Raw genomic sequence first — 12,208 nt, 5'->3', positions numbered from 1 at the left:
ACCACCTGAAACAGTGTATGGAAGGCCCCAAAGGCCCTGGGAGCTGTGGGGAAGACAGACCGTTAATACTGAGGCATAGCCGCTTCTTCCCTCCCAATCTCTTCTTCTCCTGCCCTTTACCTTGGCGTGTAAAAGGCCCTTCCCAGTCGCGCATGTGGGTGTGTGTGCATACGTTCTAGCTTATTCATCCTAAACGGTCTTCTTCTCCCCCCCACTCCTACAGACCCCAGTATAAATGTAACCTACCCTCAGGAGGACGCACGGCACGTATCAGCAGAGATGGTGGTGAAATGCAAGACTGAAACATTTATTATTTAGACGATGGGTTTCACAGTTTTCAATAACTTAGAAGCTTCTGGAATCAGGATTAAGTCACGCCAGAAAAATCTGCTCTCCCTTTTTGTGACTAGCGTTCGGTAAGATGTCCCCACTCTCTCTCCCACCTTCAAACACCTTTCGCTTTGATCTCCGTTTTCTGCTTCTACACGTTTGCATTTTTGTAAACACTTTGGTTTGACGAATATCTCCATTGTTTAATTAAAATGTCATCTCCCCCTACCGATCTGTGCACTTCTGGCCGTCCCTGCACAGTGTCATGTGACTCAGTAATGGTCAGTGACCCATCTCAACGAGCCGTCACCAGGCTTCTGGGCTGGGCTGGCCACCATCTTGACCAGGCCAGGGACACAGGAAGGGGGTGGATGCGCTTGTCGCTGCCCTGAGGAGGTGAAAGGCTGGCAAGTTCTAGCCAGCGAGAACCCCCGAGGGGGATCTGTTACCAGGAGGCAGTGTCCCCAGCGTCTTGCCATCAGAGGGATTGTGCAAAACAAGGGGCATATCATCACAGGAAAATAAATCACTGGGCCCCTTTGAGGAAAGACTGGTTTCACCCACTGGGACTGGACAGCCACTTGCTGCTGACTTTTAGAAGCTTCTGGGCCCAAGCGTCAGTCTTTCTGAAATAAGTCAAATGCTCCAGTGATGTTTCTAAGGACGGAGTGGGTTTGGGGCGTGGGGTGGCCAGACGTGCAGCAGACCAAACCTTTAGTGCAAAAGCTATTTTCTGCAGGACCGGCCTAATCCTATGACTTTGGATAGGCCACGGTTCCCAGCCTGGGGGGGATGGGGGGCACAAGTGCCCTCCAGCCACATTCTCCGAACCACTCCTTCACAGCCTTCCCCGGGCCCCAGACCGTGCCCCGGCTCTCCAAGACGGCCAAACTGTGGGAAATGTTCTCATTAGCTCGTCGCCCGGGCAGGGGCTCATTGGCGGTGGAGGCCACAGAAGCCTTTGGGAAAGATTTCCTCTGCCGAACACACAGAGAACACAGATTCAGGGCATTTTTGGTTTTTGGTGTTTATTTTTTAAACCCACTTGTAGTTTGGGTTCAGCTGGAAAGCAGGACATACTGAGGGAGGGAAAGTGGTCGCGTGAGCAGGATTCTACTGCAGCTTTGGCGGGAAGCCCCAGGCCCCTGCTCCAGGGAGGTAGGTCCTATCGCCAGGCTCCCAGCTGGCTCAGGCGAGGTGGGCAGCCCTCTACGCCAGTGTCCCGAGCAGAGGAGAGCTGTCTTCTCTCTGATCTGCATCCTTAAAGGCCCAGGCAGAGGTCCCAACAGAGCGCCAGCAGCTGAGGGACAGGACTCCACGGGCAGGCCCTGAGAGCACTGGCTGGGTTCTGATGCCAGATAAGGGACTGGAACCTGGCGTCTGGGGGCGGCCCCGTGGGGCTGCTCCTCACGGCGGCCCGGCTGTCTGGGTCCCCGCCCCTGCAGCTGCCCAGGGCGCGATCAGGGGTACATTTCCCACACCCCCCCTCCCCGTCCCTCAGAGAAAATAAAATAAAATAAAAATTAGAATAAATACCGACTCGGCCAACATTTACATTTACATGGATGGACAGGGCGATCCCTAAACCTTAAAGGTTTACAGACTGATTAAGGAAGGACGAACAGACGAGACTGGGTGTGGGGTAAGCATTCCCCACGGAGGATGGTGGGGCCCCCACCTTATCCAGGGGAGATTAGGAGCCTTCTTGGGGTTGCGGTCCCAGCGCTTAGGCAAAGCCACAAGGCCGAGGGGAGCAGGGCTGTGGTGAGCAGGCTGGCCGCCCGGGAGGAAAACAATGGCTATCTGGTCTTGACTGGCAGGGGGGACAGACCGAGACAGGATCAACATCAGATGGCCGGACTTCGCCTCTTCGCTGCGCCAAGAAAGCCGCGGGCGAGTAGGGAAAACAACACGAGCCTTAGAAATGCAATATCCAGTTTTGCCTCCCACCAAATACATTCAGAGGTCAACTTGGATATGGCCTTCCTCACTCAGCACAAGTGGGGGGGGGGGGGGTCTGGCCTAGGGAGAGGCTAGGGGGTCTGTGGGGAACCCACTTCTGCCCCCAGCTCCTGTCTGAGTAGTCTCCCACGCGAAGCTGCTTCAGAGTCACAGATTTTACGTTTCACTCTTATTTCCTTAAAAAAAAAAAGTTTCTTTTTTTTTTAAACGTTTTCCTTCCATGTCTCAAAGAGTAGCAGCAACCTGCATTTAGAAAAACAGCTTAAACTGTTATTTGGATTGGCCAGGAAGCACTTTCAAGCAATGGAGATAAACTAGGCAAACCATACGTCTGGAGCCACCGTGACACGACACGTAATTAAAAATATATTTATATATGTATACATATTTATATCTTACTTCTTCATACTCTGGTCCTAACAGTCAAGGAGGGGTGGCCCTGAGGCAAGACCACCAAGGAGGCCGTTAGGAGGAAGAGGCATTGGGTCCATGGCGCCCGCGATGTCACGGGTCTCAGCTTTCCTGGGAACATCAGTCCCTGCATGCATGGTGTCTGGGGCCCCTTCGTGAACCTTGCTCTCTGCCCCGTGGAAGGAGCAGGAGACCCCGTTCCCCTGGACCACTCTCTTCCTCTGGGGCCCTACTTCGTTCTCAGCAGATGCGCTCACAAACACACACACGCGCACACACACACACGCACACTGTGCACTCCGGGGGCGCTAGCCCATTTCAGCCCAGACACAGCTCTCCGGGGCCTTCCAGGGAGCGGCTGCGCGCCCTGCTGGGGCTGCCTGACTCCTCGAGACCACGATTTCCCCGGTGCCCTCTCTGAGCCCCCTAACTTCAGTCTAGCTCTTCTCTCAGGGCCTCCCATGGGGCCCCTGGTGTCCCGGGGCCCCAGGTTGGGCTGAAGGAGCCCACTGAGAAGGAAAGGCAGCGAGGAGAAGCTTGAAGAGGGGAGGAGGCAAAGGCCAGGGGCAGAGGCAGCACGGGCCTCTTGGAGGCTACTGACCCATTCCAGGTAAACCTGTGCCCCCCGACATGTGTCTCCAACACGCTCTTCCTTGGGCTTGGCAAAGGCTCCCATCCCGGGGCTGAAGGTCAGGTTGCAGCAGGTGGAGAAAGCCAGGGAGTACTGGGGGACCTGCCTGCTCCTCCAGACTTGGAGTCCACAAAGGGAAACCTCCAGCCCTCACCCCCTGGCCAGCCTGAGCGGACCAGGCAGCCAGGGCCCTCCAGTGACACAGGGAGTGACCAGCCTCAGTAAAGGGAGCTGCTGGGCTCTGAAGTCATTTTATGGGGGCTTATCAAAGTATGGGCTCCAGACCCCAGAGATGGGGCTGTGTGGATGCCGTGACAACCCGGAAGCCAGCCTCCTAGAGCCCGACCCGCATCCTCCTCCAACAGAGAAGGGGCTCTTCCCAGGACCTGGCCCTTTCAAGAACCCCCAGCCTTGTTCCCAGCCTGGAAAGATCTGTCTGGTGGCCTCACCTAGTCACCCGACCGTTATGCTCAAGACTCAATGAACGCACCGTTCCCCACAGCTCAGGGGCTACAGTGCCCAGAGCCCTCCCGGAGCGCAGAGACCTTGGCTGTGGGGGGGGCCTGGGCTGTTGGGTCCTGCCTGTGATGAGGCCGGGGCAGCGGCACAGCCCATTTAGCCAGACGCCGAGTCCCGGGGAGCCAACGGCCACATGCCCCCCCACTAAGCTTGGGACGAGACCCGTGTGTGGCGCGGGCAACATCACCTAGCATTTTGGCTTTAATTTGCCAGCCTCCTTCGGTGCCCCATTCACCACCAGGCCCCCGGGCCAGGATACACACTCCCGGGGGCCTGCGACAGTATCGGCCCATTGACACAGCACAGCTAGAATGAGAGAACAGGGGTACTGGAAGCCAAGGGCTGAGGACACAGGGTTCCAGCAGGACCCCCGCCGGGGCAGAAGTTTCCAATTACCCTAATTGGCTACTGGCAAGCTGTCTGTGGCTAGAATCCTTCCAGAGGGAGCCGGGTTTGATCTTCCACTAATCAGGGGGTCCTCGTGGCGCTGACTGTGTGATCACATCTCGGGCTCTTTTCATTGAGAGAGGAGACTTCAAAGCAGCTGACTTTTGAAAATAAAACAATAAAACACAAGAGTACAAGTAGAATTCGCCAACTCCAGCTCCCCTCCCTGCTCCCTGCCCCCTGGGCCCCCCTCCCTGAGGCTTGGGGGCCAAAAGGAGGACCTGGAAGCGGGGAGGGGGCAGCGTGAAGGTTAGGGGAGAAGCCTCCGTCCCCCAGCCCCCCCAGCTCGACCGTGGCGGACAAAGGCCGTCAATTACGGGCGGCTGGTGGGGACCCTGCCCGCCTTTGTCCTCCCGGACATCTGCTCTCTGTCGCCTGCTTGGCAGCAGTTGGCGACTGCGGCTGACAGCAGGAACAATGCAAGCCCGTCTCCGACCCACTTTTTCAGCCTTCTGAGGTCCTTTCTGACCCAAGCGGTACCCCGGCGTGCGGAGCTGCCAGGGCCTCAGCGGAGTCACAGAGATGAAACCCCTCGCACAAAGCCCTGCGGGGGACGCGTTTGATGGGAGGGGGCGGGGAGGAGCGGGAGTGGGGAGGGGCGATCGGGGCCACCATGAGAAAGAAACATGCTTCCCTTATTGGTGTGAACTGCCACATGCTTGGGGCTGGGGGGGCTCAGATGAGGGGCACTCCTTCCCGGTCTGGCTCCAGACTGGCCGCCGGCTCTGCCTGCTTTCCTCCCCATTTCTTTCTCCCGCCAGGGCCACCCCTGTCCTCCCGCCTGTCCATCTGGCCCTGTGTACCAGGGCCCCAGCTGCCCGCGGGCCGCCCGCCAGGCCCCCTGGCTGTCAGGCTGTCAGTTTCTGGATGGTTCTGTTGTAGTACTGCGTGATGGGGGGCGTCAGAGGGTTCCAGCTGTTGGCATGGAGCTCGATGACCTCCAGAAGCAGCGACCGGGTCAGCATGGACTCTGAGGGGCACAGCATCTTGTCGCGGGCGCTGGCCAGGAGCTCGGTCATCATCTCGGGCAGTTGCTCCTCCAGCAGCCGGCCTGTGCTCTGCAGCTGTGGGCAGAGAAGTGGGGGGTTAGGACCGGGCTTGGGCTCCGGAATGGCAAGCTGACCCACCTGGGTTAGAAGGGCTGGGGGCAGGGACAGGAAACCACTGGACTATCCCTCTGGAAGGTGCGGGCCCAGGCATCTGTGCCACAGGGAGAACAGGGAGGCGGGAGGGCAGAAATAGTCAACTGTGAGAGCCCACATTTAATGACCAATCTGCCGCAAGAAGAAGAGGGGTTAGGTTATTGCCTGCTGCCCGGGGCTAAAAAGAGCTCTCACCAGGACCATGCCTCTTCTGTCTTTCACCCAAGAGCTTTCTCTCCTCGACTACTGCCCACACCCTCAATGGTTGACCTGCTCCCTTCAAAGGTGATCAGGCTGCAGCGTGTTAATTTTCACTTGCTACGATGTCTCTCTAGAAACGAGAGACCTGCGTGTCTCTGCGCAGAACCTGAGAGCAGGGATGAGGCCTCCTGTTCCTCTCCTTCCTTCTCTCCTGCCCCCAATCCCACCTCCCCTCCCCAGCACTGACCTCTGGCCACCCTTGTGACATGAAGTGTAGGAGGGAAACATGAACTGTGGCAGAAGGCCAGCCAGAGGGCCTGCCCCTGATGATGTTGAAAAGCCCCCATAGGGAAGAAGGAGTCCCAATCTTCTGCATCAGTGCAGCCCCTGCCATCCCCAAGTCCCATGTAAGGTACCCATTTGGAGCTCCACAAATGAACAGTGATTATCATGTAGACCTCAGGCCGTTGTCCAGAATCGCAGCACTTCTGGCCTCTGAGATCCTTGGGATGCGAGTAGCCTTGGAGGCTGGACAGAAGCCACCTGAGACGCATGCTCACGCAGCCCTGACGTGCCCTGGGGGCTCACGCTGGACGCGCCTGTCCTCACTGTACTCCATTCTAAATGGATGGGCTGACTTCCCAGGGCAACGTTTGCCCCCGAGGGAGATCCCAGAGGGAGAGTTTCAATGAGTAGTGGCCACATTTTGGGCACAGGAGTGGCACCTCCTAAGGGGGTATTTTGAAGAAGGTGGTTGCCAACACGGGGCAGGGGGGCGGTTTCAAACCTCAGGTGCCTTCCGCAAACCCCATACCACCAAAGTCAAGGGAGATACTTGGGGGCGAGGGGGGGGGTCACATCACTTGGAATTTCTTAAGTCATTTGTGGGGCGTGCCTGGGCAAGAAGAAGGTGGTCTTGGGCACAGAAGCACAGTGGACAAGGCCAGCACGTGGTCCTTCTCTCTAGAGAAGCAGCCACCTCTCTCTCCAGCTAGTGGTGGGTCGGTCACTCTGTCCACATTTACTCTGGTTGGGGGTTGACAATCCTGGATGCAGGAGTTCACGTCAACTCAGGAAGCCATTCCCCACCAGCCCTGTCTCCACACCTTCGCCGGGGACTTGTGCGTGTGTCCAGTGATCCTTACACAGCCACAACTGGCAGGTGTGAGGGGCACACCAGGTCTGAGGTCGGAGATGCTTACCTCCATCGAGCAGCACAGGACGGCGTCTTCCTTCACATCCTGAGATTGCAAGAGCTACAGAAGAGAGAGGCAGAGAACGCTACTCAGGGTGTGGCGGGGAAGAGAGCCCACGAAGGTCAGAGGGCAGCAGGGACACGGCGATTTCTCTGGCAGGATTTGAACGGTTGGAGGACCACTGTGGGCATAGAGCCTGGGCCCCCAGGCCAGGTCAGAAGGTTGCGATTAGAGACCATGGCTTGGTAGCAAACACGCTGGGGTCATCAGCTGTAACACCTGGTCAGAGAAAATCCTCAGAGAAATGCAATGAGGGTAAAGACTTCCTGATGGGCGAGGGAGGCTCGGCCATGGTCTCAGGCACTCCTGGGCCCCGGCTAGAGGAAAGCTTCCAGAAACAAAGTGCTCTTCTGCAAAACCACAGCAGTGTTGACTTACCCAGAGGTTGGAATTGCTTCCTGACCAAGGCCATGGCCAGGCTGCTCAGTGCTGGGACTGGCCACGCCCTTGTCCAGGCTTCCCTTGGCCTCATCTTATTCTCTCTCTCTCTCAACTGAGATAGAATTCACATAACATCACGGGGCGCCTGGGTGGCTTCTGACTTTGGCTCGGGGCATGATCTCACGGTCCGTGGGTTCGAGCCCCATGTCGGGCTCTGTGCTGACAGCTCAGAGCCTGGAGCCTGCTTCGGATTCTGGGTCTCCCTCTCTCTCTGCCCCTCCCCCACTTACTCTCAACCCCATTGACCACTTCTCCCTCTGTCCCCTTCCCCCTTGGTACATCTCCACCGCCATCCCTGCGACATTGATCACCGCATCCGCGGGATGACCCTGCACTTAGATGATCTGCCACGGATGACTTTTCCCTCTGCTGGAACTCTCCGTACTCACCCACTCTTCAAGGCCCACAGCACTTCCCAGCTTTCCTTGGAGACTCCTGGATCACCCCCAGCCCATGGTACCCACCACCCCCCCCCACCCTGCTTCTCACTGACTTCTCACCTGACGTCCCCAACCACTTGGCATTTCACACAAGTGAAGCCTGGGAGAGTGCTGTGCTCATCTTGGCCACCTCTAACACCTAGCCTAGGTCCTGGCAACCGTTGAGGATTTGCTAAATGTTGGTTGATATGATTCATGCATTGTTTTTTGTTTTGAGTTTATTCATTTATTTTGAGAGAGTACACGGGAGGCGCAGAGAGAGAGGGAGAGAGGGAATCCCAAGCAAGCTCCGCACCATCAGTGCCCCACCACCAAGCAAGGTGGGGCTCGAACTCATGAACCGTGAGATCATGACCTGAGCTGACATCAGCAGCCAGACTGAGCCACCCAGACACCCCTGTTTTTTGTTTTAAAGGAAAGGTGGAGGGTGGGGAGAGCACCAGAGGAAGGCATTTTTAGGATGAGTATCCTCGTCCCCTGAACCAGAACTGGAGTCAAAGTCCTTGACGCGGGTGTGATGAGTTCAAGCACAGGTGATGCCACAGGGGGACTATTCCTATCGCTAGCTTGAAACCCAAATTCGACACATCCTCCTTGTCCCTCCCCTTCTCCTGTCATGTCCATCCACCCAGCCCAGGGGTCCCTCTTAGCAAGAGCCACAAGCATTCGCCTCAGGAGGGCTGAAGATTCAGGGCAAGCCTTGCCACGTGCCCAATGAGCGTGCAGGGCATCGAGGCCACAGCAGGCCCGGGCACAGGTCAGGGCCAGAGACACCAGGCCTCCTTCCCCTTTGTATCTGTCAGAACTGGGCTTGCGGCCGACACACCGGAATCGTTTTAGGATGAATGGACAGAGAGGTAGCCCTCGACCTGCTCGAATGAAAAGCAGGCGGAGAGCAAGGGACAGTCCAGGGGAGGAAATGGTGCAGGAGGCACAGAGGGACAGGCGTTGAGGCCGCTGGTGAACCTCTTCTACTCACTGCCACGGCTCTGACTCCAGACCTTCGTGCTCCCGTCACCCAGATTCTCGGCCACCACGGAGTTGCGGACCTCACTCTCCCCCCTTGTTCAGGACTCTGCCCCAGTGTCACCTCTCCAGCCTGTGTGAAGCCGGCCGGCCCCGCTCACCTCCTGGCTTACTTCTCGCTGCCGCATAGCTCACCCCTGGACAAGTTGATACTTGTTCGTCTCCCCGCTAGAAGGCAAGCCCCACCAGGGCGGGGCCTCTGATTGGTCCCCGCACCGGGCACAGCGCCTAGCACACAGGCTGCGACAGCCCGGAGGGCGGGGGGGCAAGGGCGGACGCGGCGAGGCCCCTCCCCCAAAGGTCACCCGGGTGCACACACTCGGAGAGGCGAGAGTGATGGGCACGTGGGTACCCCGCCCCACACACCCCTCTCGCCGGAGGGGACGCGACACAAAATTATAACCGATGTGGAAACGGAGGCTGGCGCAGGTCTCTAGACGGCAATTTGGTGATCGCGGTCAGAATAAATGGACCCGGACGGACGCACCACGACAGGGATACGCGGCTTTTGCTGTGCTATCACTACAGTAAAACTACCGTGCACCCACAGGGGGACGGGTTAAATAATTACAATACACAGGCACAGTGGGACAGTCTGCAGCACACAGCTGTCCCTCCCCTTCTTTTTTTTTTTTTTTTTTTAACATTTATTTATTTTTGAGACAGAGAGAGACAGAGCATGAATGGGGGAGGGTCAGAGAGAGAGGGAGACACAGAATCTGAAACAGGCTCCAGGCTCTGAGCGGTCAGCACAGAGCCCGATGCGGGGCTCGAACTCATGGACCGCGAGATTGTGACCTGAGCCGAAGTCGGACGCTTAACCGACTGAGCCACCCAGGCGCCCCAGTCCTTCCCCTTCTTAAGCCAGTGTCTGCTTCTGGAGTTTTCTTGCCTCCCGGAGCTGCAGAGCCCCAAGGGGGAGGCAGGGATCCTTCCGCCAAGCCGGTGCCCGGTGGACCTTTGTGGGGGGCACACAGGGAAGGGCCTCCCTCAGTTACAGGACCCAGGAGGCTAGAGTGAAGACCAGGAAACAGGTTCTGGAAAAAGCCGGTGGAAGTGATTCACCTTGTAGCAGGTGTACCTAAGGCATGTGGTCCACACCCAACCCAGCTGCTCTGGAGGGGTGGGGGGGGATGTTGGTTCGAACCCGGGGAGGGTCCTGTGGCTGTCTGGAATGGGATCAGCATGGGGATGTGGGCCTAGCCCCACTTATCTGCAGGGGACATAGGGACTCATATATATCAGGAGAGCTCTGTAAGGTTTGCTGGGGTTTCTTTCTGAAGGTACTTTGTTCCCTCACAGGTTTTCTGTAGTGCTTATTGGGAAACGATCCTTCAAACAACATTGTTGGTAGAAATCACAAGAAAGGTGGGGGGCAATCTGGTGAGAAGGGAACTCTTTGAGACGGAGTGCGTGCTGGCAGCTGGGTGGGGAAAGTGGGGGAGGGGGGCAGAACTGGCAGCTCGTGGGAAGAACAAGGTATGCTCTGGAAGCGTCTAGAACGCGGGGTGACGCACAGTAGGCGCTCAGTAGTGCTTGTTGTGTGTGTCACGTTGAAATGACCCTGGGAGCATGTTCTGTCCTGAGATTAGCCTCTTAGGGGTTCTAGGGACAAGTGAGGTACCTTTTTTAAAAAATTAAAAAAAAAATGTGTATTTAGTTTTGAGAGAGAGAAAGAGAGAGCAAGAGCAGGGGAGGGGCAGAGAGAGAGGGAGACAGAATCCGAAGCAGGTTCCAGGCTCTGAGCTGTCAGCACAGAGCCCGACGCGGACTTGAACTCACGAACCTCAAGATCATGACCTGAGCCGAAGTCGGACGCTTAACCGACTGAGCCACCCAGGTGCCCCAGGATGAGTAAGGTAACTTGATGGGAAGTACTAGTAAGCGTAAGGGCTGACAAGTACTCGATGTTCTGAAATGTGATTGATTGTCCCTCCGTGTGGCTGTCTGAACGGCTGACAGAACCGCGTGGAAAGTTCTGGCCTGCCCTCTGCTCCCAGATGACAGTTGAGAACTCCAAAGCGGGGTCTGTGTCTTTCTTTCCTGCATCTTTGTGACTGGACTACTCCCTTCCAATCCCTCCTCCCCTCTTCGTGCCCAGACTACCCCCCACACCCTCCCCCTGCCTGGCTGTGTCCCTGGTGGCCCTGGCTCCTGGCTAGCTGGGCAGGGAACAGACTTAGGGAACGGGGGCGGGTAGCGGGGGACTCTGGAGGGTGAGGGTAGCTCCCCTGGGCCCTCAGGCAGAGCTACAGGCGGGTTCTCAACCCCAGAGCCTCTCCTTCAACCTTATCTTCCATTTGCTTGTTTGGGAAAGTCTGTGCGAAGCCAACAATCACAATGCGTGATAGGCCCTCTTGCAAGCGGCTTGCTGGGTTTGCTCAGGGAAGTGGGGGAGGACCGGGGTTGGTCATCACACTTTTCCTTCACAGTTGCAGGGTGCAAGGATACGAAGGGAATCTGCAGGGAGGCTGCAGACCGCTTCCTATTCTCCCTGCAAATGCTGTTCTGGCCTCTCATTACCAGCTTTTGAGAGTAGAGTCTCAGAACCCTAGTGCCGAAGGGGCTTTGGACAGCGTCCCTCCCAACCTCCCCAGAAGTCACACTCGGCTGCTCTTTGCGGTATGACAAGAGGCTGGCCTCCTCAACCAGGAGCCCTTGACACAAGTCCACAGGGGCTCCCCGCCGGGACCCCTTTCACTGTCCCTCTTAGAGGCTCTCATGCCTCTGGGTGATCTGTGGTTCCCCAAGAATCTGTCCCTACCTGTCGTTTGCAGGCAGCGGTCCAGGTGCAGGATCTTTCCACTCTTTTCTATCTTGGCCAAACTTACCTGTTCTGTGTTCCATGTCTTCAGGACTCTGCTTTTTCCCCAGTGACAGCTAGTGTTTGGATAAACAAATCTCTGCTGGAGTGTTGAGGAGGTCAATGAGCGCTCTTGTTTACATATGCTCTATTTGGCACCTTCTGGAGACAATGCTTTTTTTTTTTTTTTTAAGTCCCAGAGGAGTCTCAAGAAGCTGTGGCCATCCGAACAGGTACCTGTCCACCCATGTTCACAACAGGCGAGAGGCAGAAGCAACTTGGGGGTCCGTGGAGGGATGGATGGATGAACTACTGCGGTCCATCCGTATGCAATGGAATGTTCTTCAGCCTTAACATGGAAGGAAATGCTGACCTGCGCTGCAACGTGGATGAACCTCGCGGACACTACGCCGAGCGAAAAACAGTCACAAAAGGACAAATCCTGTCTGATTCCACTTCTTGAGTCAGAAGAGTCAAATTCGTAGAGACAGAAAGTAGAACGGGGGGGGGGGGGGGTCGGGGCGGGCACGAGCGGGGACTGGGGAGCCGGTGTTTCGTGGGGACGGCGTTGCAGGTCGGGAAGGAAGACAAAACGTTCT

The 12,208-nt window shown here is 56.9% G+C and overlaps 1 protein-coding gene across 6 annotated transcripts in view; it reads right to left on the bottom strand.

The window, feature by feature from the left end:
• Window positions 1-1,129: 1,129 nt before the first annotated feature.
• CTIF (cap binding complex dependent translation initiation factor) overlaps window positions 1,130-12,208 on the bottom strand; it is a 294,145-nt gene continuing 283,066 nt past the window's right edge. For 3 of the 6 annotated variants that reach the window (XM_042911713.1, XM_042911710.1, XM_042911711.1), the window contains exons 11-12: window positions 6,846-6,899; window positions 1,130-5,364 (exon numbers count right to left, since the gene is read on the bottom strand). In XM_042911713.1, coding sequence (XP_042767647.1) covers window positions 5,149-5,364; window positions 6,846-6,899 — 270 coding nt within the window. In that variant the 3' untranslated portion in view covers window positions 1,130-5,148. The remainder of the gene's footprint in view (window positions 5,365-6,845; window positions 6,900-12,208) is intronic. The other 3 variants (XR_006195575.1, XR_006195576.1, XM_042911712.1) reach the window with 3 other exon arrangements.

Source organism: Panthera leo, chromosome D3 (genome assembly GCF_018350215.1).
Source record: "Panthera leo isolate Ple1 chromosome D3, P.leo_Ple1_pat1.1, whole genome shotgun sequence".
NCBI lineage: Eukaryota > Metazoa > Chordata > Mammalia > Carnivora > Felidae > Panthera > Panthera leo.
This window is presented reverse-complemented; position numbering and strand designations above follow the sequence as displayed.